At 36.2% G+C, this 22178-nt stretch overlaps 2 protein-coding genes and 1 long non-coding RNA gene across 5 annotated transcripts in view; 1 reads left to right on the forward strand and 2 right to left on the reverse strand.

The window, feature by feature from the left end:
• LOC103425235 (uncharacterized) overlaps positions 1 to 11196 on the forward strand; it is a 19739-nt gene extending 8543 nt beyond the window's left edge. For 2 of the 3 annotated variants that reach the window (XM_029095240.2, XM_029095241.2), the window contains exons 8-9: positions 111 to 284; positions 1504 to 1879. In XM_029095240.2, coding sequence (XP_028951073.2) covers positions 111 to 284; positions 1504 to 1589 — 260 coding nt within the window. In that variant the 3' untranslated portion in view covers positions 1590 to 1879. Of the gene's footprint in view, positions 1 to 110; positions 285 to 1503; positions 1880 to 10865; positions 10938 to 11023 lie in introns of those variants that run through there. The other variant, XM_029095242.2, reaches the window with a different exon arrangement.
• On the reverse strand, positions 8827 to 11846 carry LOC139192164 (uncharacterized). Its single transcript, XR_011576086.1, has 3 exons — positions 11519 to 11846; positions 10532 to 10589; positions 8827 to 9472 (listed from the first exon to the last, which is right to left on the reverse strand). It is a non-coding gene; the product is annotated as an uncharacterized lncRNA (long non-coding RNA).
• Positions 11847 to 13474: 1628 nt separating this feature from the next.
• LOC103401824 (cellulose synthase A catalytic subunit 2 [UDP-forming]) lies at positions 13475 to 20348 on the reverse strand. The gene is given in 15 exon segments (XM_008340538.4): positions 13475 to 14279; positions 14871 to 15221; positions 15316 to 15512; positions 15623 to 15646; positions 15649 to 15895; positions 15976 to 16188; positions 16344 to 16469; positions 16836 to 16973; positions 17129 to 17474; positions 17613 to 17879; positions 18168 to 18357; positions 18457 to 18556; positions 18668 to 18900; positions 18987 to 19182; positions 19953 to 20348. Coding segments are annotated over 15 exon segments (3291 nt in total). The 5' UTR covers positions 20034 to 20348; the 3' UTR covers positions 13475 to 13697.
• Between the last annotated feature and the right edge of the window lie 1830 nt (positions 20349 to 22178).

Here is a 22178-nt window from a genome sequence, read left to right on the forward strand (position 1 = left end):
AATATCAAACACATTATACCAGTACCCATGATAATTGACTGAGATTTTCGTTACACGTGATTTAAACTGCTTATCTGGTTTTTCTCTGGTTCATGTTACTTTGTCTGCAGGAAACTACAATGGATTTGGGGATTATAATGGAGATAGTTGGGATGGTGGGCGTGGTTATGGTGGTAGAGGTAGAGGCCGTGCAAGAGGTGGTTCTTTTAGGGGTCGTGGACGAGGTTATGGTCAGTTAGGTGGATACTATGATTATGTTGAAGGTGCACCTGCCCAAGGCCGTGGTATGTTTTTCTATTATCTATACCATTATATTTAATTTATTTCCTTTAAGGCTTTTTAGCCAAAATAGTCCCTAAAATTTGCATAACTCCTCACTTTATTTCCTGAGATTTGATATCAATAAAAGTAGTTCCTGGTTTGTCCACCATCAATCATTTTGGTCATTCCGTTAAATAAGGACCAAAATGACAAAAATACCTTCTATTTAATAAACAATTGATGGCATTTTTGTCATTTTATCCTTATTTATTGTAAATTTTTCATGTAAGGACCAAAATCATTGATGGTAGACAAACTCAGATACCACTTCTATCGATTTCAGATCTCAGCGACAAAAGTGAGGATTATGCCAATATTAGGGACCATTTTGGCTAAAAAGTCATTAATTATACACCAATTACACTTGGTTCTTTGAACGTATATATGTTAGCGGCTTTATGTTTGTCTAGTTCTTTGAACGTATATACGTTAGCGGCTTTATGTTTGTCTACATGTCACTAATAATGTAGTTTATCAGCACAAGATTCATAGGGTTTTAGAACTAGATTTTTCTTTGAACCTGGTTGTAAGGACATTATGTACGATCTGTTAAGTTCATTTCTTAGTTTTTTTATTTTGTTTTAATTTTTATGTTTTTGGTCTAATATATCCTTGACCAGTGTGCTTTTATTATAAGGTAATACTGATGGTTTTGGCATAATGCATTGAGCACTATACTTGGTTGGTGCTGAGCAACAAGTCCTTGAAAAGGATTTCTCCATAGCATAAGTCAACCATTTAGATTTTAGTTTTTAATTTTCGCTTTTTGGTCAGAAATAAGTAGGAAATAAGAGGAAGAAAGTAGGGGATAAATTAGGCTAGAGGAAGGTGGTGGGAAGGAAATGGGGAAATGCATGGAATGGTACAAAACATGAAACAAAAAACTGAAAAGCAATTTCTTATTAATCGATTTTTATTTTGTATGTCGCTTCATGTGCATTTCTTCCCCCTTCCTCCTACCATACTCCCCGCATTCTTAGTCATCTACTCTTCCATCTATTTTCTCTCTATATCTAATGAAAAAAAAAACTGAACTAAAAACCAAATGGTTATCAAACAAGCCTAGTGAAAACTTTTGCGTTGTCAAACAATTATTTTAGAAGTATTGTGTGCTTCGCATCATTGGAACGTTGGAATGTTTGTTAAGTTCGATAAGTAATCTGATAAAGATGCGATTTGAAGGTCTGGTAGGGGGCGGTCGAGGTAGAGGAAGGGCCCGTGGGCGTGGTCGTAATACCAGATTGGATGGACAAGCACCTGCTGCTTGAGCAGATGTTTGGTTAAGTGCAAATGTGTGTGGACTTGAAAAAGTTAACATACGGGATGCCTGCTCTGCTTGCTTATGTCTTGGTGAAGTTTGCTGATATCTATGGGCGCCGGCTTTCTTTCGAGTTTTCTCAACCGTCGTGATGCTTGAAATTTTGTTTTGTAGGTCATGAGGTAGGAGTACTTTAGTAGTTATTGTTGCTAATCAAGTGTGTTTATACACCTTACAAAAGTTGTAAAATGAATTTTTTTTTCATAGAAATAATAGAGCACTACATTCTTTTATTCTTTACATGAATTCTCCATGCTAACTGTAACAGAACATCATTCAGTCTCCCCTCCCTTCATTCAAATACTTGCAAAGTTTTAACAGGTTATTAATTTTGTCCTGGGTAAATTACAAAAACATATCTCAACTATTGGTCGAACTATAATGCCATACCCTATCTTAAAACATTGCAATATTATACGTGGAGTTCCATGGTGTACTGCCACATACCTTTCCTGCCAAAATTTGGCCATGTCATTTTAAAATTATTATAAAATATAAATTTGAAATTTTGTTTAAAATGTTTCAAATTTTGAATCTTAAAGTTTTCCTGCCTAAATTAGTCCACGTCATATAAAAATATTTTAAAATTTAAAAAAAAATTGTGACATTTTCCATTTGTGAATCCTACATATTCTAGGCAAAAAGTTGAAACCTTCAATATTGAAAGGTAATACAACTCAAACCTGTAAAGTTCCACATAAACACATGATGAGCACAAAAATTTAACACAATTTTCACATCTAAAATAACAACTGAAAACATTTGCAAAGTCCAAAATGGTTATAGTCACCCAAATCTGCATTAAGCCTTGTTAGGGATCCAAAAATTCGTAGTGCCCTGGTTCAAAGATAACCCAAAAATGCCACATAATCCATCTAATCCATCTACCATCCATAACCCAAAATACCATTAGTGCAAATCAATACATTTCCAACCACCCAAATTAGTTCAAAAAACCCAACTAAATCCAACATCCTTGTCCTCTTCCTTGTGCAGATGTGGATGCCTAGAAGAAAGTACAAAATCAATAAAGGATTAAAAGATTAAAGGATTTAGAAAGGATCAAAATTTTACCAATTTGTCCATTGGAGGAAGATGTCTATGATGGGTCATTGCATTATGACCTTCTTTCTTGCATATAGTGAACTACAAACAACCTTACCCTTTCCTTCCTAGCTTAAATGGCTGAGGAGAACCTTCAAGATGAGTTGGTGGGTTTGTAGGAGTCTATTGACTATCTTTGTCTAATTTAGCAGCTTCTTTGTTTCTCTTCTTCCTCGGTTTTCTAGATTGCCTTGTATATAATGGAGGCAATAGTGGTGGGTTATTAGTTTCCTCCCATATAGACATTCCATTCATCAACATTATCAAATGGGAATAAACCTCTAAATACCTTACCCTTGAATCCACATAATCCTCAGGTTTTTCCCTCTTGAAATTGATGGCAGCTATTGCATGGTTGCAAGGAATTCCCTTTAAGCCATATTTCCTACAATATGTGGTTGACTTGGTTGAGAGGAGTTGCTCTATATTGATCCCCCCATCCAACATCCACTTGGAATTTAGCCCCTCCTAACCATTGTGTAATGTTCCTGCCACTTAAGAGTTTGACTTCCTCCAACTTTCTCCTACTTGCTTCAATGATTATATCTCGCCTCTTTTGAATTCTCTTCATCAACATAGTGTGAACCATTTGCAACATTGTCTCAATGGGCTTTTGCCTTGGCACTAGTATGACTACATTGAAGAATTCACAAAGATTATTGAGCAGCATGTCACACTTTGGATGAGTTTCAAAATGTGACTTGCTCCACAGAGTTCCAATCTTCTTCACTAGCCAATTGTAGGCATTTTCATCAAGCTTCTTCACATCCTCCATTGCCTAGTGGAACCATTGTTGTTCTGACAACTGACCATAGAGCATCCCTCAATGTTTTTTCCTTGAACAAATTCCTATAATTTGTATATAAATGTCTCACATAATCTATGGTGGCAATTGAGGATAACCTTTTGAAATGCTGAAATTAGGCTTTTTTGCTTGTCACTGATGATGGTCCACCCATGTTGGTTTACAATACCAACATCATAAGCCAACGGCTCTAAATACCATAACAAGAAGCCTTATTCTGCATCTCCACCACTAGCAATGACCCATGTTTCATCATTTGGATCGATCATAACTACACATAGCAATTGTCATCCATGTAGAACCTTCAAGTGCCCATCTAAACCTATCAAAGCTCTACACCCATTCTTAAAGCCTTCATTGCATGCCCCTAAGCAAACATATTTTCTTTGGAACCTTTGCCCATCCAACTTCAACTTAACAGTGCTTCCAAAGCTAGTCCTCCTTTCTTCCTCAGCAAAATCCCAAAACCTTAAATAAATAAATAAATCCATTAATATAAAAAGAAATTTACTAAACATTTCCCATAAATAATTATAATAATCCATACCAAGGGATCGGGCAAGCCACATATTGGCTTTCTCCAGGAACCTGAGAAAGCCTCTTGTTGGATCCCAGAAAGACACATTTTTCTTCAAAAACAGTCATGCTTGAAAAACATCTATGTGGAAAAGCGATTTTGCAAAGAGGACAACCGCCAAAACGGAGTTGATAAGGTGAATGTCCTGATGGACACCAAACCAAAAGGTGACCCAGGCGAGGGATAAGTCATCCCATATGTAGATGGGGTACTTCAACCTTGCAGATAGAAACACCAAGCCATAGAAAATAAAACCCAACAAGAAACCGACAACCTAAACCAGCTTTTTGTGGGCATTGTTACTCATAATGATACCCGAAGAACTAGTACCAATGGCAAACAAAAGCCCTCAAAGAGCAAGAAGGGTGGTAAAGGAGGCCGTCAAAGCTTTTGGGTTAGATTCTTGGTTTTCAAGGGGGACAGATAGTTGGTGGCTGAGTTGATGAATGGTGTTGTGATACGTAGTGTTGTCATTGCTGGTAACTAGTGAGGAGATGGGTAGGTGTGTTTGTGGGTGCCTGAAAATATTGATCATGTAGTGGTTTCACTAATGAAGTGTTTAGTTAGCCTCAATAAAATCAATCAAGTATCCAAGTTGCATTGTCTAAGTCATTAGTCTAGTCATCATCCCAATCAAGTTAAATAGAGTTGCTAGTCTTGGTAGAATTGTTGCTAATTAGTTTTGGTTAGCAGGACATTATTCTAGTCTAACAATTTCTCCTTCTCAGTTGGCTTTTACACGAAAACCATATTTTATTATACAAAGCACATTAATTGCATGTATCAAATCAAATGTGAGTAATGATACAAAAATTTTAAATCGAATTTGCAAACTATATGATGAGTCATTAATAAGAAATAAGTACGTTAATCAATACTTAAGTAATGATTCAATCATTAGCAATCATGTCATATGGTTTACAAAATTTAATTTAAAATTTTAATCTTCCTAAGCCTTCATCCTTATACACCCATGATTCCACTCTGATTCAACAGTGGCTGAAAAGGAATTCAACAGGCCATATGGGATTAAGGTTTATCTAATCAAAGTACAAATCTATGAGTAAAGGAGACCTCAAAGTTTTATTTAACCAAATCCTCCCACATTTATGGTGATCAAGTATTGTCTTGATTTGTATGTTGTTTCATCCTTATATTTTTCCAGCAGCACACATTCAAGGACAATCTATTGTACACTTTGCAATAATCTTCAACCTCTCATTCCTAGAAAAAATGAATATCCTCATATCATTTCAACAAAAGAGTACATGATCACTGCCCTCTTGAATTGCACACTATCCTTAAAAATAAGGCCTAGTGTAAGCTATGGATTCTTCATGTTTGTTTTTTCATTAAACTCTACGTAGTGCTCTTTTTTCTTTTTCTTTTTTTTTTTTTTTGCCTCCTTCCTCATCCTCAGAGTGTACACTCTTTAGATTATCTGAATTATAATGTGGGCCATGAATCAAATTCACTTCCCCATATCCAGCTTCTTTAACCTCTTTTTACCTTTGCTTTTTTTTATATTTGATCTTCCCATCATTTATCTTCTTCTTTTGAGGTGCTCTCTTTAGTTTGCCTTCTTTTTCCTTTCTCATATTGCCTTCTATTTTTTTGCTCATCTTGCACCTCATTTACTTGCTCATGCCCATTAAACTTGACAAACCTTGAATTATCTCCATCAGTCCCATATTCATTCTTTACTAAATAACTCTTCTTCAACATCTTCTTCAAAAGCTTCTTCATTGTCTTCTTCAAAATTGATAGGCACATCAAAGAATGCCTCATCATCATCCTCAACACCTTCTTGATTGCATTTTTCAACATGTTCATGCACATTTTCATCAATATGTACATCTTCTTGAGTCACACATGTTTCCATTGGTTAAGAATTCAAACCATCATCTTCAGCAATTGTACAACTTCTTGAGCACATTCTTCAACACTTTCTACCTCCACATTTGGAGCACTTCCTATCTCAACATTTGGAGCACTTCCTTCCTGACATCCTCATTTGGTCCTTCAATTGCTAGCAAGCTCTTCCTTTCTCCTAGTTTCAAAGTCATTGCCCTAACAAAATCCACTTCATCACTTAATTCCTCTATCACCACTGAACTTAAACCAATGCACTTTATAGACTGAACAAACTGTTATTCTTGAGTGATAGCTTATTTGGGGACAATTCTTCAATGTACATTTAGATAACTCGAACATTAGGAACAAAGATGCACATCGTTTGTACATCAGCATCACCCTCAATCTTCCTCAAACCATTAAAAATCTCCATGTTGGGAATCACATAATAGTAGCTCATAAACATTTCTTTATATCCTAATGCTTCCACCGTATCATCAACCACTAGCAGTGACATTAGGTCTTTGTCACAACCATCTATGTATGATATTTTCCCCCCAAAGTAGAATTCTTTGCCATCTCCCACCATGACACAATCAAATAGAAAATTACTCTGAAAAAAAAAATGAAATTCACAAAAAACAACCTACTTAAAACCATAGAATAAACAAGGTACCACATAAAATATACAAAACATTATACAATATACAACTAACAAAGAGCCAAAATGACCACATTATCCAAACAAACCCTATAATAACAAAGCATGCCCATAAAAAATCCTAGAATAAACAAAGCACCCCATAAACAATTCAACAAGCCCTAGAATAAACAAAGCACCAAAATTCAAAACATTACAATATACAACTAATATAGAGCCAAAAGGACCACATTATCCAAACAAGCCCTAAAATAAACAAAGCATGCCCAACAAAATCCTAGAATGAAAAACTAACAAAGCACCACTATCCACAATTCACATTAAACAAAAAAAGAGCCAATTTTTTTTATTAAACTTCGCACCAAAGCACAGTAAAAAAGCACTAAAATCCACTAGACCATATTATCCAACATAGGACCACGTTATCTAACATATCAGTAAGTATTTGGAATAAACAAAGAACAAATCTCACCCATCACCAACAAATATTTTGGAATCAACAAAATCCATAACAACATGAATCAATGATGGGAAGCAACAAATCACAAAACGAAGTGAAAAATGTACTTACAATAGGTTGGCGTCATTTCCTCGGGATCCTCACACATACTCCACCCCATTTTGAAGCCTTCAAATTATTCTTCAATCCTTTGAAACTAGTGGAACCCAGGATGAAATTGCGTCTTCCAACACGAATGAACATAGGGAAACTCGTCGAAAGAGATGAAATTAGGGTTTTCGATACTTTCCTAATCTAAATGATCGTGATTTGGAACGGGTGATGTAATTTGGGAAGTTAAGGTTAGGGTTCTTGTTCAATTTGGGAACTGGAATAGACCGAAATAAATTGCACGGTTGGGGATTCTGGCTTTAAATCGAGTGTACGATTTTCGAAAACTTTTTTCTTTTTTTTTTGTTTTTAATTATTATACACATGTCATCCTCTAAGATGATCCACATGTTTCAAAAAACATGGAGCTACATCTTAGACGAAGTGAGACCCAATATATGCCATATCATCTTTTTGACGGACAAACAAACGAAGGTCTGACATTACAATAAATTCGTACAATAAGGTATGACATTGCAATGTTTTAAAGATGGGGGTATAACATCATTTCGACCAATATTTGAGGTATGTTTTTGTAATTTAATAGATTTGTTTATCTTCTACATGTAACTATTAGCCCGTTGGCGCTTGTTCGTTTAAGGTTTTTAATGTCAAAATATGTCACAAGTTGGAGTAAAGACATTATGCTTACATATGCCTAACTTGAGAGATACTACTAGGGCACGGACCTGGCCCAATTTTGAAGGGACCAGACCAGACCTAGGTTCAAAGGAAACGGGCTGGGCTGATAGGATTAAAAGCACACCACAAAGAAGCACACAAATGTCCTATTGATTTTCCTTGTTAACACTAAGATTTGTCAATTGTAGCATATGAAAATAAGAGTCTTTTCCGCAGAAGATTGTTTTATCTAACTACTTAAAACATCACAAAAACTAGGTTGCTGTCCCTACTGGCTAGTCACCAAAAAATAATTATTAGACCAACTTACACTTATCTAAATTCTACGAAATTTTATATGAAGACACTAGACACACAAAGCTACGCTCACACAAATTTTTGGGATTTTTGGAGTTGATTTTCTATTTAAATTAAATGGAACAAAAACAGGATAGAAACAAATTTTAAATAGTTCACAAATTAAGAAAAACGAGTTAGGGGAATTGCTATCCATCACCAAATAATCATGCAAGCATGTTATGTTTCATTCAAATTCCTTTTATTTCCGGATGAAGATGCTCAAGTTGGCTCAATGTTAAAACTCAACCTATTATTCTTTCTTATGTAGTGTGTTAAGAGAATGGCGTTTTCAACTTAACTTAGTCCCTAGCATGCAATCTAGAATGGCGTGTTCATAGATTTAACAAGTAGAAATCATTAAGAACGAAAAAAGTTTGAGTCATCACAAGGCATCATAAGTACTGGCGTTGTCTTACTTATCCTAGAAATTGGTTCACATGTTAATCGCAATTAACAAGTACTACTTTAGAACATATGTAGGTCCTCATTCGACAAGGGCAGGCACACACATATTCATAGCATTAGAATCCTAGATATGCTTGCTATGTATGCATCCATAGAAAACAAATAAAGAATTCATCAATGAGACAAGTAGTGAACCAATTTTCATCCATTCATGAAAGTAATTCAAATGAAATGTCATAACAAACTTGCAATCATATTCGGGGCTTCAAAATAACTACTAAAAATTTAGTTACACACAATCCTTAAGTTAAAACAAAAGATAGACATGAGTTTGAGAAGATAGAACCGAAAGAAATCGACTGAGGCCTCCTCCTTCTTTCCTTCCTTCCCCAACGCTGCTTTTAAACCAATTCTTGTTGCATCATTTTCTTCTCCTTAACTCACCCACTAATAGCAATTTACTGATGACAATAAGTGAAAGGAAATGGTAAAACATTGTAACTCTTTGGGTAGCCCTTATGCCAATTACTCCCTCTTAATCCTCATCTTTAATTCCATTCCCTTTTATATTTGAATAAGTGTCAGCTGACTTGTTCTTGGCTGCATTAGTTTTGGCTGCTAGATTTATTGGGTTTATTGCTTCCATTGTAGTTACAAACTGCTCAGCCTCTTGGTAACCTTTCAGTGTTAAAACGGCCATAACTTTTTCTAGACAAATGATATTAACAATCCGCGAAATGCTCCAGAAAATAGACATCCATAGCTTTCCAAGAATATAAGGCTTATTCTCTAATTAATTCTGAGCTATTCGCAACTTGCTTCCAAAGTCAGCTGATCTGCACAGGCAGTTTTGACGAATTTGTCACTTAAAATCCCACTTGTGCTATTTTTCTTTTCTTTGCTTGACAAATCCCACAAAACACAAAAACAAAGTAAATAGATAAAAAATAGAACGAACTAACTAAGAAAAGAGAAGTGAATTTGATGTAAAATATATATAAATATGAGCTTATCACGGGCCGGGCCCAATTTTGAAGGGACCGGACCGAACCTAGGTTCAAAGGAAACGGGCCGGGCCAGGCTGGGGATTACATTTTCTAATATAGGAACCGGACATTACCTGGCCCGGTTGAAACGGGCCGGTTCAGGTCGGGTCCACGGGTCCTTTTTTTTTGTTTGGAAAAAAAATTGTACAGATTGCAATCTACACATATTGCAAACTGCACAGATTTGAATTTTGCACATATTACAAACTGCACAGTTTGCAGAAAGTCACAAACTGCATTTATGTAGATTTTGCACAAATTTACCATTATTCACATCCAATCTAAATTCAAAGTCCAACATCCAAGTTCATAGATTAACAATACATCCAAAATAATAATATTACATCGTCCAACATCTAAAAATCAAATCAACATACAAAATATCTGAAAAGTACAAGACATCCAATTGCATAATCTCCATATAAGCATAATCCACACATTATACATAATTTAAACCCAAAAAAGCATAATCTCCATGTAAATAAAATAGCAAATTATCAAGTTTCTAATTGCAACTACAACTAATCAAGGTACAAGAAATCTAATTATTTTACGTTCAGCCTACCACCTGCAGAGCAAGTTCATTCGGACTCATGAAACATTAGAACACTACACACACAAAAAATACAGAAGCACATGTACATGATTTGAAGAAAAAAATTACAATATATCCAAACAACCTGTCAGAGATACGTAGAGAAAATTACAGTCTAACCAATGATTAATGTTCAGATTAATTCATCCCATCATTTCGTCCAATGCATATAACATATGAAAGTAAGCAATACTCTTGTGTCTTGATATCTAGTAACTATTCACAAACCAACTGCATCTGTAAGACATACTTACATCCGGGGGTGTGGCTTTCAACGAAGAAAAATGAGATATAGGGATAATCAGAGAGTGCCTGTGCGAGCAAAAGTACGGAAATTTAGCAAGTGGAAAGGAAACTAAAACATTGTTAAAAGACGATGCAATTGCATTCTTTCTTTCTTTCTGAGAAGTATCATTATGTAAAAAAAAACTTAATGCATACTTATAACTTAACGAGTTTTAGGCATCTTTCACTAGCATTGCATTATTCATTCCCTAGATGTTTACATCTACTGCCTTGTTTTCTTTTTTATAGTTCATGTTTTCTGTTATGAACATCTTCTAACAACTTCTTGGTAATGGGCTACAGACACAGGTAGAAGTTACCCTAGTAGCTGCAGATGGGGATCTTAATGTGGCAACAGAAATTCTGAGCCAACAGGTCTGTCTTTCGAACTTGTTTATTTCCCACGGGTGTTGAGAGTTGAGATTTCGTGTTTTAATTATGGGGATTGGGGATTATTGCAGGGCTAAATGCAAGCAAGCAAGCTAACTCATTGACTTCCCAAAGATAAAGGATCACGTTTATGTAAATTTCCATGTATGCCTACTGTATATTGTTTTAGACCCGTACCGTGTATATTTGATTCGGGGAGAAAAGATTGTGAATATCACACTATCTACTAATCTAGTATCATCAGTGGAATGAAAAATGATTGCGATGCTGATGCAGACCAAGATTTTGGCCAGTTTTTGCATCCAACTCAACTCAAAAGGAAGAAGAAATGTATAGACTCACACCATCTACTAATCCAGTATCTAATTTCCTTAAGAACTTAGAAGTTAGAAGGCATCAAAGCATACCAAATTACTGCAAAATTATCAATTCAATCATCAATCTATTGCAAAATTAACTCTAGTAACCTAGTTCGAAAACCCTAAAATCCCAAATTCCAATTTAAAAACCCTAACATCCCTACACCCAAAATTCAAATTAATAACAAAATCCTAATTCAAAATTACCTAAATTTTAGAAGGATGATGGCTGGTACCAGTGTCCTCGACGACGGTGATGGGGTGATAGCGGTCACGACGATGGGGGTTGCTGTCGAAGATGAGAGAATCGACAGAAAGGGTGATGGCCTAGATTCTCTGGGATGTTGTCGAGGAGGATGATGGGTGGGTGGTGTCGTTGTATTCGCCGAGGAGAATCGACGGTTGGTGAGGGGGAGGACGATTGGAGTCGAGGGAAGGGAACTGTCAAAGGACTGAGGTTTGAGAGTTTGAGAGTGAGAGAGTAAGAGTCGGGAATCGGGATGAGACAGATAGAGAACTTAGGGTAAAACTAAAACAGTGGTTTAGATTAGATATGGTAGCTTATTCATCAATCTAGTTCATTCATTTTAATTACAAACGGGCCAGTCCGGGTACCCGCGGTTCCTATACTCCAGGAATCGGCCCGAACCGAAAATCACAAAGGCCCGCCCCGGCCCGCCCTGTTTCTCTTTTTTAAAAGTAGGAACCGGCCCGTACCCGCCCCAAACCGTCATTACTCACCCCGACCCGCAGTTCCTGTAACCGTTTTCCCACGCCTAGATACTACTAGAAAAAAGTTTTAGTCAAAACATCTGTCAGCTGATCGTTAGATGTCAAAAAAAAAGAAAATCAATTATCTCAGCATCCAACTTCTATTTGATTAAATGTCGATCAATCTTAATGCACTTTGTATGATTATGCTACATTGAATTTTAAAGGCAGGTCTATGCCCATTTTCTTCATTTTCAAACACCTAAGGATTAATCGGAGCAATGCTAAGCGGAGATTTTTAGAACAATGGTATAAATACATCATTCTAGGGTTCATCTCTGGTAACACAATTATTGCTCACTTATTCTCTTGCCTACTGCTTGAGTCTCATATACTTGCTTACTAACTTAATCATTGGAGATCGTTTGATCCGTGCATCCCACCCCTGGGGGCCTTTGGCTACTCATGGTTATTTGTCTTTTGGCATATAAACGGATTTGTAACACCTTTTACCTACAATTAAAGAGAACTATCATTACATAAAATACTAGTACGATTTTATGTTACATAATGAACATCATGTATACAATATACTTCCTATTTAAATTCTTTTTAATCACACACTACAGTTGCCACTTATAGGACTTGGTATTCTTCTTCACTTGTAAGCGAGAGATTTTAAGTTCGAATATCGTGAATGACGAGTTCGATACCAATTATTTATGTCACAAGGATCCATCAGACCGCCTCTATTAATTATAGTTAAGAATTTTTGCCGTTTTAAAACCTCTAATTGACTTTAGAGTAGGAGCATATTTAAAAGAGATAAAAACTTTAAATATAAAATTTAAAGTTGACAATTTATGTGTTTTGACATCTTTTAAACTTTTGTTCGCCACTCGATATGTTAAATTAAACTATTATTTTATTATGTTAAACTCTTATGATAAATGTTTTAAATAAAAAACAATTTAAAAATCAATTAAGAAAAGATTTGAAGGCACGTTCATATTTTAGCAACAATGGCAAAGATTGCCAATCTATGTCATGCCATATCAGATTTAGTTTTTCCATTGGAAAACATTGTTGCTATCTTTTTTATTGTTAATGCTGATATGGATATTTTGACATTCCTTTTGATGATGCTCTAAGAATTCGATTAATGAAAACTCATGGGGCGCATATGCCTATACGAATACAAATTGTGGTCAACGAAATTCTTAACCTGCCGTTTACGGGTCTTGCGATGGAGAAAGTATCCACTAAGTGTACATGCGCGCACACAAAACTTTTGAAGATGCCATGGCATCACATTTACAAGCCCATTTTTTTTCTTGAAAAAAAAAAGGAACAAGGAAGATGCACGTCCAACGTTGAAAAAAAAAAGCAGTAATAACGCAATGCTCTCTTAGAAAACATGACCTAGTGCTGGGAAGGACACACAGAAACAAAGAAACCCTAAAACGCACAGGATGTAATAAAAGAATTAATAGAACAAATAACAGTGTCATCCCCCAGCCCTCTTTATCTACACAGACACCGCACTAAACTATAGACTTCATCCCCACAAAAAATTTCGCTTGTTCATGTGGAAATCGGTATGAAATGTTTCTAACCTGAGGCCAGAACGACCATAAGCTGGAACTGAGAACAACCTAGGACTGTATTCATGTGTCTAATCGCAATTTAACCCGCAAACCTCCAATACGGGGCCATCTTTTGACACAAAGGGATTGATTCGAACCCACATAAGAGTTAATATTGACGCCAGTAGAATGGACCAAACCACAACGATGGTGGGCATCCTATCTTGTTTCCCCAGCAATCCCTTGAGGAAGGGGTAGAGATGCACAACGACCCAGAAGGCAAAAAATAGCCGACCAAACAACGGACCCCATGAATCATACCCGTTATTGATGGCGTCTGAAATGCCCACGACAACCCCGACTATGTTTATTATTAATAAAGTTGTAGGAGGGATCAATAATGATGTCCACTTGAAGATGTAAAGTTCGGAAAATGCTCCATCATCTGCTGCCTTCGATGTAACTGTGAAGCTTGTGTTAACACCAGCCAAAACCTTGAGTAGACCCTGGAACAGAGCAAAAAGATGTGACGAAGCGCCTCCAATTACCCAGAACTGCTCATTTCTCCACCAGTCATCAATCCCGACGCCACCCCATTGCATCTCAAGGATACCAGTTGCAGCTATGGATATGAAGAGAGCCATGAAAATAATGCTGGCATAGTTGCTTATCTATACATTCAAGTTCAGAAACCAATAGTTAGAACAGGCATGATCAAATGTACCAGCTATATAAGCCGAACCAAGGATTTAGCTTTTGGATTAAAAACTAAGGTATTAAAGGGATGTGCAGTTTTACAATATTAGGCTTTGCTCAAAGTGCATGAGCTACGCACTTGGTTCACAAGATTTTACTGTTAATCCTAATGTAGAAAATTGCGCTCACTTCATATTCGAGAGGAAGTTTGAAAATACGTTTAATACCTAATAGACTAACCTTCATTATCATACAACACGTAACATTTGCACACAAATCACACTAAAAAGATCAAGACCAGAAAAAAAATCTCATCTTTAACCTAGTTTGTACTGTATTACCCAGTCATTTACTGTGTGAAAAACATTCTAGCATAAGGCCACCAAATTTTACAGGACAAGTATTGATGATTCTAATAATATGAAAGTATAGCACATTCAACGGGCTAAATATGTTGCTTGAGAACCCAAAATATGCAACTCAAATCAACGTGTATGACCTATTATGTTCCAATTAAGCATCTTTCCCACACAACAAATAAAACAGAAAAAAGAGATTAGAGTTACCTCAGGGACAATGAATTTCCCAGTCAGAAGACAGATGGCTGGTAGACTACAATAAACGATCAAGGGAATGGAGGTCCACGGATATACAACTGAGTTTATATACGAAAATCGTTCCAACCATTTCAATCCACTCCCATATGCATACCAGATTGGGCAATGTCTACTAAGGAAGATCTCAACAGATCCAAGGGCCCACCGAAGAACTTGATTTAAACGATCAGAAAGGTTAATAGGAGCTGATCCTTTGAATGCTGGACGTTTGGGTATGCAGTAGACAGACCGCCATCCATGGCAGTGCATCTTAAATCCTGTTAGAATATCCTCAGTAACAGAACCATATATCCAGCCAACCTATTTGAGATCAAAATTAGATTCATTGAGTGAATAAAATATGGATTCCAAGATTATAAGTTTCAAAAACTTTAAACATCTCCCAGTTACGTACTTCCTTTCCCCATTCTGTTTTATCTTCATAACCACAGCTTATCACTTGGATGGCTTCTTTCAAGAGCGATGCAGGACTGACATCCTGAGGTATTCCACCATTTTCCAAAACTGCAGAGGCTACAAAAACTGGAGACTGTCCAAATTTCTTCTCCAATTTCAGTTGGGACATGGTGGATGTTTTATTGGCTTTTAGTTCTGCAATACCAACACAACTTAGTTATTCACTGTAAATTTAAAATAAAAAAAGAAAAAAAGAAAGAAAAAACACCAATAAAAAATAGTCACTTTCTTGGTGCAACCATTACCTTCAATTCCCTCTTCAATATTTTAAGTGCATGTATCTGCTTTGATGCTTCCCTCTGTTTCAATTTTTTCTTTTTCTCTTTCTTTGACTTTGCATTCTTGTTCTTTCTAGATCCACAACACAGGCAGCACCATTTTGGCCAGCAATTGCAGGTTTTTCTAGGGGGTTTCTTTTTGGTAGGAGCATCGTATCCATAAAGCGCTTGCCTTCTGAAAACACACCCAGTTCCAACATATATTGGTCCTTGTATACCATCTAACCCTTTCATGTTGATCTGTTTTCAATAAGAAATTAGCATTTTTTGGTAGCAACAGAAAGTAAAAATATCAAATTAAAAAAGAATCATATACGTACATCAAAGAATACAACATTCCGATTTGAGTATCTATCATGATGATCAATCCCATCAAATCTTTGAGGGAACTGCACGTAGCAAACTTTCTTCCCTGATGTAGGGTCCATCATGAAACACATAGCTTCTCTGATTGCCTTGCTATTGTTGATGTAGTGATCACAGTCAACATTAAGAATATAAGGAGCATTTGAGATAATTGCTGAGACCCGAATCTTTGGATAGATTTAACAAAAAAAATTTGTCAATACTGATCCATAAACATATTACTGACAAAGGATTACAAAAACAACAAGGAGGCTGGAAAGAGAAGGAAAAGTAGTCTACTGTAAGCAACATAAACATGAAACGGAAGAACTTTAAGGCTTACTAGAGCATTCATTGCACCGGCCTTTTTATGGTGATCAAACCCTGGTCTCTTTTCACGAGAAACATAAATTAGACGAGGTAACTCATATCCTTCAACATCATGAACACCATTGTTACCCAGAAAGACCTGTAAATGAATAGAAATACTAAGAAAAAACTCCAGGTCGGTAATTGGTCACCAAAAATGCCAAATAGCTAAAAACTAATATAATGTACATGACACTGAGAATGCGCCAGTAGCTCAAATTTGTGTATGCACTTGATATCTCGCGTATATGTATACAAGTTATACATAAGCATCTTCAGCAATCCAGAGGCACCAATGACTCAACGATTGTGATGAAACAGCATTCACGAGAATAATTATTATAGAACTGACAATTCTACCAAAAAGAAAATGTGTAAAAGAAAAAGTTGTCATCTTGTTGAGTGTACTTTTGTAATCATATCATTAAAATATTGCTCCCAAAAATTTAAAGAAGTATAATCCCACCTGAATCATGCCAGGATGGTCTCGTACATTATTCCCGGGCCAGGGAGTCCCATCCTGCATTGTCCAGCCATCCTCAGGAACCTTTTGTGCCAAGGCTACCAAACCATTGATCCTAACTTTAAATTCTTCATATTCTCTCTGCAAAAAAATATAAATTAGAAAGGAAAAAAAATTCATGTTTAATCTTAAGTATTTTACCAAAACTCCTAGAAGCAAATACCGAAAATCTATTTGAAAATCCATGCAATCAATTCTGTAAAAGAAACTGCATGAATAAGAAGATAGTCACAAACCTTCATTGCACGTCTTTCCCTTACAAATGCTGGATGAACTTTGTTTTTCAAATAGTCAATCTTTTGACAGAAATACCATTCTGGGGCTCGGGGCTCAATACTAAACTTCTTACAAAAAGGAACCCATTTCCTGGCAAACTCAGATGTCTCAGAGAGAGCTTCAAAAGTAAGCATGGCAGCACCATCATCCGAGACATAGCACGCAACTTTCTCAACTGGATAGTCAACCGCAAGGATGGACAGAACCGTGTTTGCAGTGATTAGTGGAGGTTCTTTCAGAGGGTCAACTGTACTAACAAATATGTCTACACTGGCTAATTCAGATGGCTTCCCTTCTTTTTCATACCTGGGAATATGGGAAGCAAATCATGAGACAACTTATTCCAACTTATGTTGGAATCCCCAAAGCAAGTGGAAATGGTTAAAATAAAATAAAATCTGACAAAACATGAGGACAATACAGCGCTAAATAAGTTGGCCCTACCTAAGCGATAGTCGATCTAGGTATGTTTCTCGCTTTATTGGATGCCATTTGGGGAATTGATCCAGAATCCATGATATAGCAAACCATATTTCACATATGACTGATGTCAACCACAAGCCATATGCATTATTAACTGGATGGAGGATTCTATAATGAAAGAATAAGCCAAGTATTACAAGGCGGAGTATTATTATCATTCTGTATGGATTTATCTTGCTTGACGGGATGGGCAACTTTCTTGAAAGTGGCTGCCTGCCTTCATCCATCCTGATAAAGTAAATCAAGTAAAGCTTGTAAATAACTAAATATACAAAAAAGTAATGAGCACATGACAGCTACATAATAGAATCATGAAAAAGAATAAACAATCCACCAACATCATCGGTGAACTACCAATTAAGAACAACGAGGGCTTTGATCCACAGAACACAACGTTCTGTTTGCGTGTGCGTGTTTGTGATTGTATAATCCTCATATTTCTTAGTGTAGTTCTCTCAAAATTAACTATGATTAATTTTATTTGCCTCTAATTTTTAATATCCATTAATAACTTACATGGGTAGGTCAGAATCATCCAGTTCATCATTCCCACCACATTTTCCTCCATCGCTAACTCCTTCATGCTTTACAACCTCAAGTTTTTCATTCTGCTTTTTCTTCCACTCCTCCATTCGGTCTTTCCACGCTACACTCCCATACCCATACACTGCAATGTCTTTCTTAGGGACCATTGGTCTAGGTTCCACTGAGACATTCAAAGTATTAAGATTACTACTGGAGGGATAAAAACATTACAAGAATGCATAGAACACAAAGAAGCAATTTAAAAACAAACATAACTTACAAGAAGAGGGATCAGAAGAAGGCATTGGATGGACTCTGTTTCCATGATCCATATACGGAGGTACAATAAGAGCATGTCGATTGGAAGAAATTTCAGTGTCCTAAAGCAAGAAATGCATCACAGTAAGGCACTAATCAAATGACAGGGGCATACAGAAACAAGCATGCACCCATAATTGACGGGACAACATTGCAATTTCTGGAATATTTACCTCTTCACCATAGGTCAAGAGTGGGATTTCAGAACCCAAAGGAGAGGATTCATGTTCTGAATGTGCGGGAATTCTGGCATTGTAGTTGGAACCACGGCCAACGTTAAGGCGTGCAGACAGCACAGACTCAGCAACTTGATGAGGGCCCAAGGCATCAAGATTCCCACAATTGAACTCATTGTCCAAATCATCAATGTCATCTTCTTCTTCGTCACCTTCAACCCTAGGACTACCTGCAAGTTGTTTCGATACTTAAGACAAAGTTTGAAACTTTAGTGGGAAATTCAACTGAATTTAGAAAAATGCAGAACAGACTCACCTCTGATGCGTTTGTATCTGGTTTTACAATGAGGACAAGCCTGATTTCCTTCTCTTCTCTCATACTCATAACAAGGTCTGCACACAGGGAAAGCACATTCGTTGCAGGCAACAAAGGGCTCTCCATCAACTGTAAGTTCAATCTCATCTCCACAAATTTGACATATTTGCCCACTTAATTCTTGCACAGGCTGTATCTGAAGAACCCAAAAAGACATTAAAAAGGGCGCTGTCAAACATATAATACAGATGATGAGCCGAATACACAGCTGAGAAAAATCTTATCATCATCACTATAATTTTTTAGTGACAGCTTTCAGAACCTTTCAAACCCCCTTTATACGCCAGTAAAGTGTATATCTATCGTTGTAATGGATGATCAACTTCCCACTTGTCAAACCAAGGTAAATTAATAACAAATCACAAGGTAGTGTGCCACTGGTACAAATTTTATGAGTTTTCCAAAATGATTCAACAAAGTTCAACTACACTATCATTCCTACATTTCGTTTCAAATTTGCACCGGCTCATCCAACCAACACACTAATTCGATCAGCTACCGTTTATCGCAAACTTGTTCCGAAATAAAGAATAAGATTATTTTTTCTAGCTCACTTTTTCTTTCCTATATCCATGCTCCTTGACTGTGTTACAATCTCATAATTTCAAACAAGATAAGATCTTGAAGCAAAAAAGTATTGAAATTCCTTAGAGCAACAAGTGTCATATAACCTGATCAAATTACTTTCTCAATGGTAAACAAGTTCTAACAAATAATTAATAAAAAAAAATGGAGATTTCAGAATGCTGACAGACTGACAGTTTTAAGTAGTGAAGATAAAACTGCCCACCAAAAAACCCCAATCCAAAATCAGTATTTCAATTGAAGGACAACTAACAAAAACCCTAATTGATCAGAACCCACTTTTGTTTATAAAATTAAAAAAAAAATAGAAATTGGGGGTACCCGTGAATTTTCATCTGCATTGATGAGCACAAACTCGTTCCTGTTATGAGAACCAGCAACAAGTCTTCCTCTTGTGTCCATCACTCAAAGCTCCGATCTTTCACTGACTCTGCCGCCCCCCACAGCACCCCCACTTTTGCAGTTCACACCCCAACCCAAAACCCAACCCCGCATTTAAAAAAGAATTGCCAGCCGGTCCACTGTCTGTCAATTCATTCCAGCTGTCGCCTGCCTACCTTCTCTCTTTATCTCTTCTTATTCGGACACGCACACAGAGAGAGTATGTAGGTGGGAAATCAGGAACAGGAAGCGTAGGAAGGAAGGAGAGGCAGACGAAACCGTAGGGACAAAGATTGTCTCTCCAACCATTTCCCTCCCCTCCTATCTTTCTTACCCGTTCATTCCATGCCAAGTTGATTTAAAGCGCCAGATTTCGCCACGTCACTAACAGTCATTTACCCTGCCTTTCCCGCCTCTTCCAATGTTCCTGAACTTTGCCTTCCCGCCGATTCGATTTTCAGGTCACAATCGCAACTAATTGATCTTGCCTTTGTCCCGAAATGTTTTTCACATTTGCTCCGTTATATAAAAAACTGACATTTTGACAACAAAAAAAATACCTTTGTTTTTCTTTTTTCTAGAAAGGAAACATTTTTAGACTCGAGAGGTTATGGAAAATTTCTAATGATTCATCAAATTGGAATATCGAATCCTGGACCTCTGATAATTTTTTGTTTATTGAGAAGTTATTTGTGTTTTTACTACTGAGCCATTTGTTGGTAAAAAAAAAAAAAAAAACTTTTTTTTTCTAATTTAAAAGTAATCAAAATTTGTAACCTTACTGTTTTTTTTTTTTTTTTGGTTTCTCCTAATTCCGGAGTTTGGACTAAATTATTTGTTTCTGATTTGTGAGTTTAAAACTCTGTTTTCCTTTTTATTTTTATTTTTTATTATATTGGATTGCTTTTTGTGACTTTGCAAGTCCACGTCCTCAATAACCCAGAGTTTTGGACTTTTTGGTCTATTTGGTATTTAAAAAAGGTAGAAAACAAAAAATTAAAATTTAAGTTTTTTATTGGTTAACAATTAGAATTTTTTCTTTTTCTTTTGGAGAACCAATTAGAATTTAAGTTTGATGGAAAGATTTAGGAATATGGAGGACAGGAGGAGGAGTGAGTGACATAAAGATTCTTGAGGGAGAAATTTAAAGACAGGCACATGCAGTTGTATTATTAGTACTAGGATCTGCTCACGCGGCGTTGGATTAGATTATGTCTTGACTCTATGTTTTAAGTGTGTACATTATTTTGTCGTTTTTCTACTAAGCTAAACAACAAAACATTTATTTTGAAAGAGTTAAATTTAAAAAAAAAAATACACCTCTAACAGATTCTATAAAAATCTATAATATAACAAATGAGCAATCACTTTTTAAATTTACACACTAACTTTTTTATCAACTAAATAGAAAAAAAAAAAAACATTCAAAACGATCATGAGATGGCCTAGTGGTTAAGAATGAATTACAAGCCCGTATTCCACACAACATGTCCTGAATTTGATTTTTGGCGCTAATGAACCGCACAATGGTGGCCAGGAGGAGACTAAAACCTAAAATTTTTAGCCCAAAATATTTAGTGAAAATTTAGGTTTTAACTCAGAAACAGTTTTTCTGCTCTAACCCTTCTGGGTTAAATTTTTAGCCGCAAATTATTGAAGAATAAATGTAGGCTATTTTTTTTAATTAACTTTAAAAAAAATTATGTAAACTATCCTAATTTAATTTTATGAACATTTTAACCAAAAAATATTTAGATTCTGACAAATATTGAATAATCACTAAACCTACACATGAAACACATACAAAAGCAATTAAAACAACAAAAACATTAACTAAATTAAATGTGGACCGTTGGATTTAAATTTGGACCGTTAGATTTTTTTTTTTTACCATTAGATTTTATCATATTCAATCTCAACAATTGGATTCAATAAATTTATAAATATAAAACAAAAACATTTAATCAACGGCCCATTTGAATTTCAGCCTTTGATTAACTAATAGAGTCGTTGGGCTCTATTTTCTTGGCTGACATGTGGGTGACACACCCATGTGGGTAGGGCTGCACTTTGCAGCATTGATGTTGGGTTGTAGGGCGTTCCTGCGTGTAACACATCTCTTTGGGCACTTGTCGTCCAACGCCCCCTCCTCCACTCGCACAAGTG

The sequence above is a fragment of the Malus domestica genome, chromosome 15 (assembly GCF_042453785.1).
Source record: "Malus domestica chromosome 15, GDT2T_hap1".
NCBI classification, from domain to species: domain Eukaryota; kingdom Viridiplantae; phylum Streptophyta; class Magnoliopsida; order Rosales; family Rosaceae; genus Malus; species Malus domestica.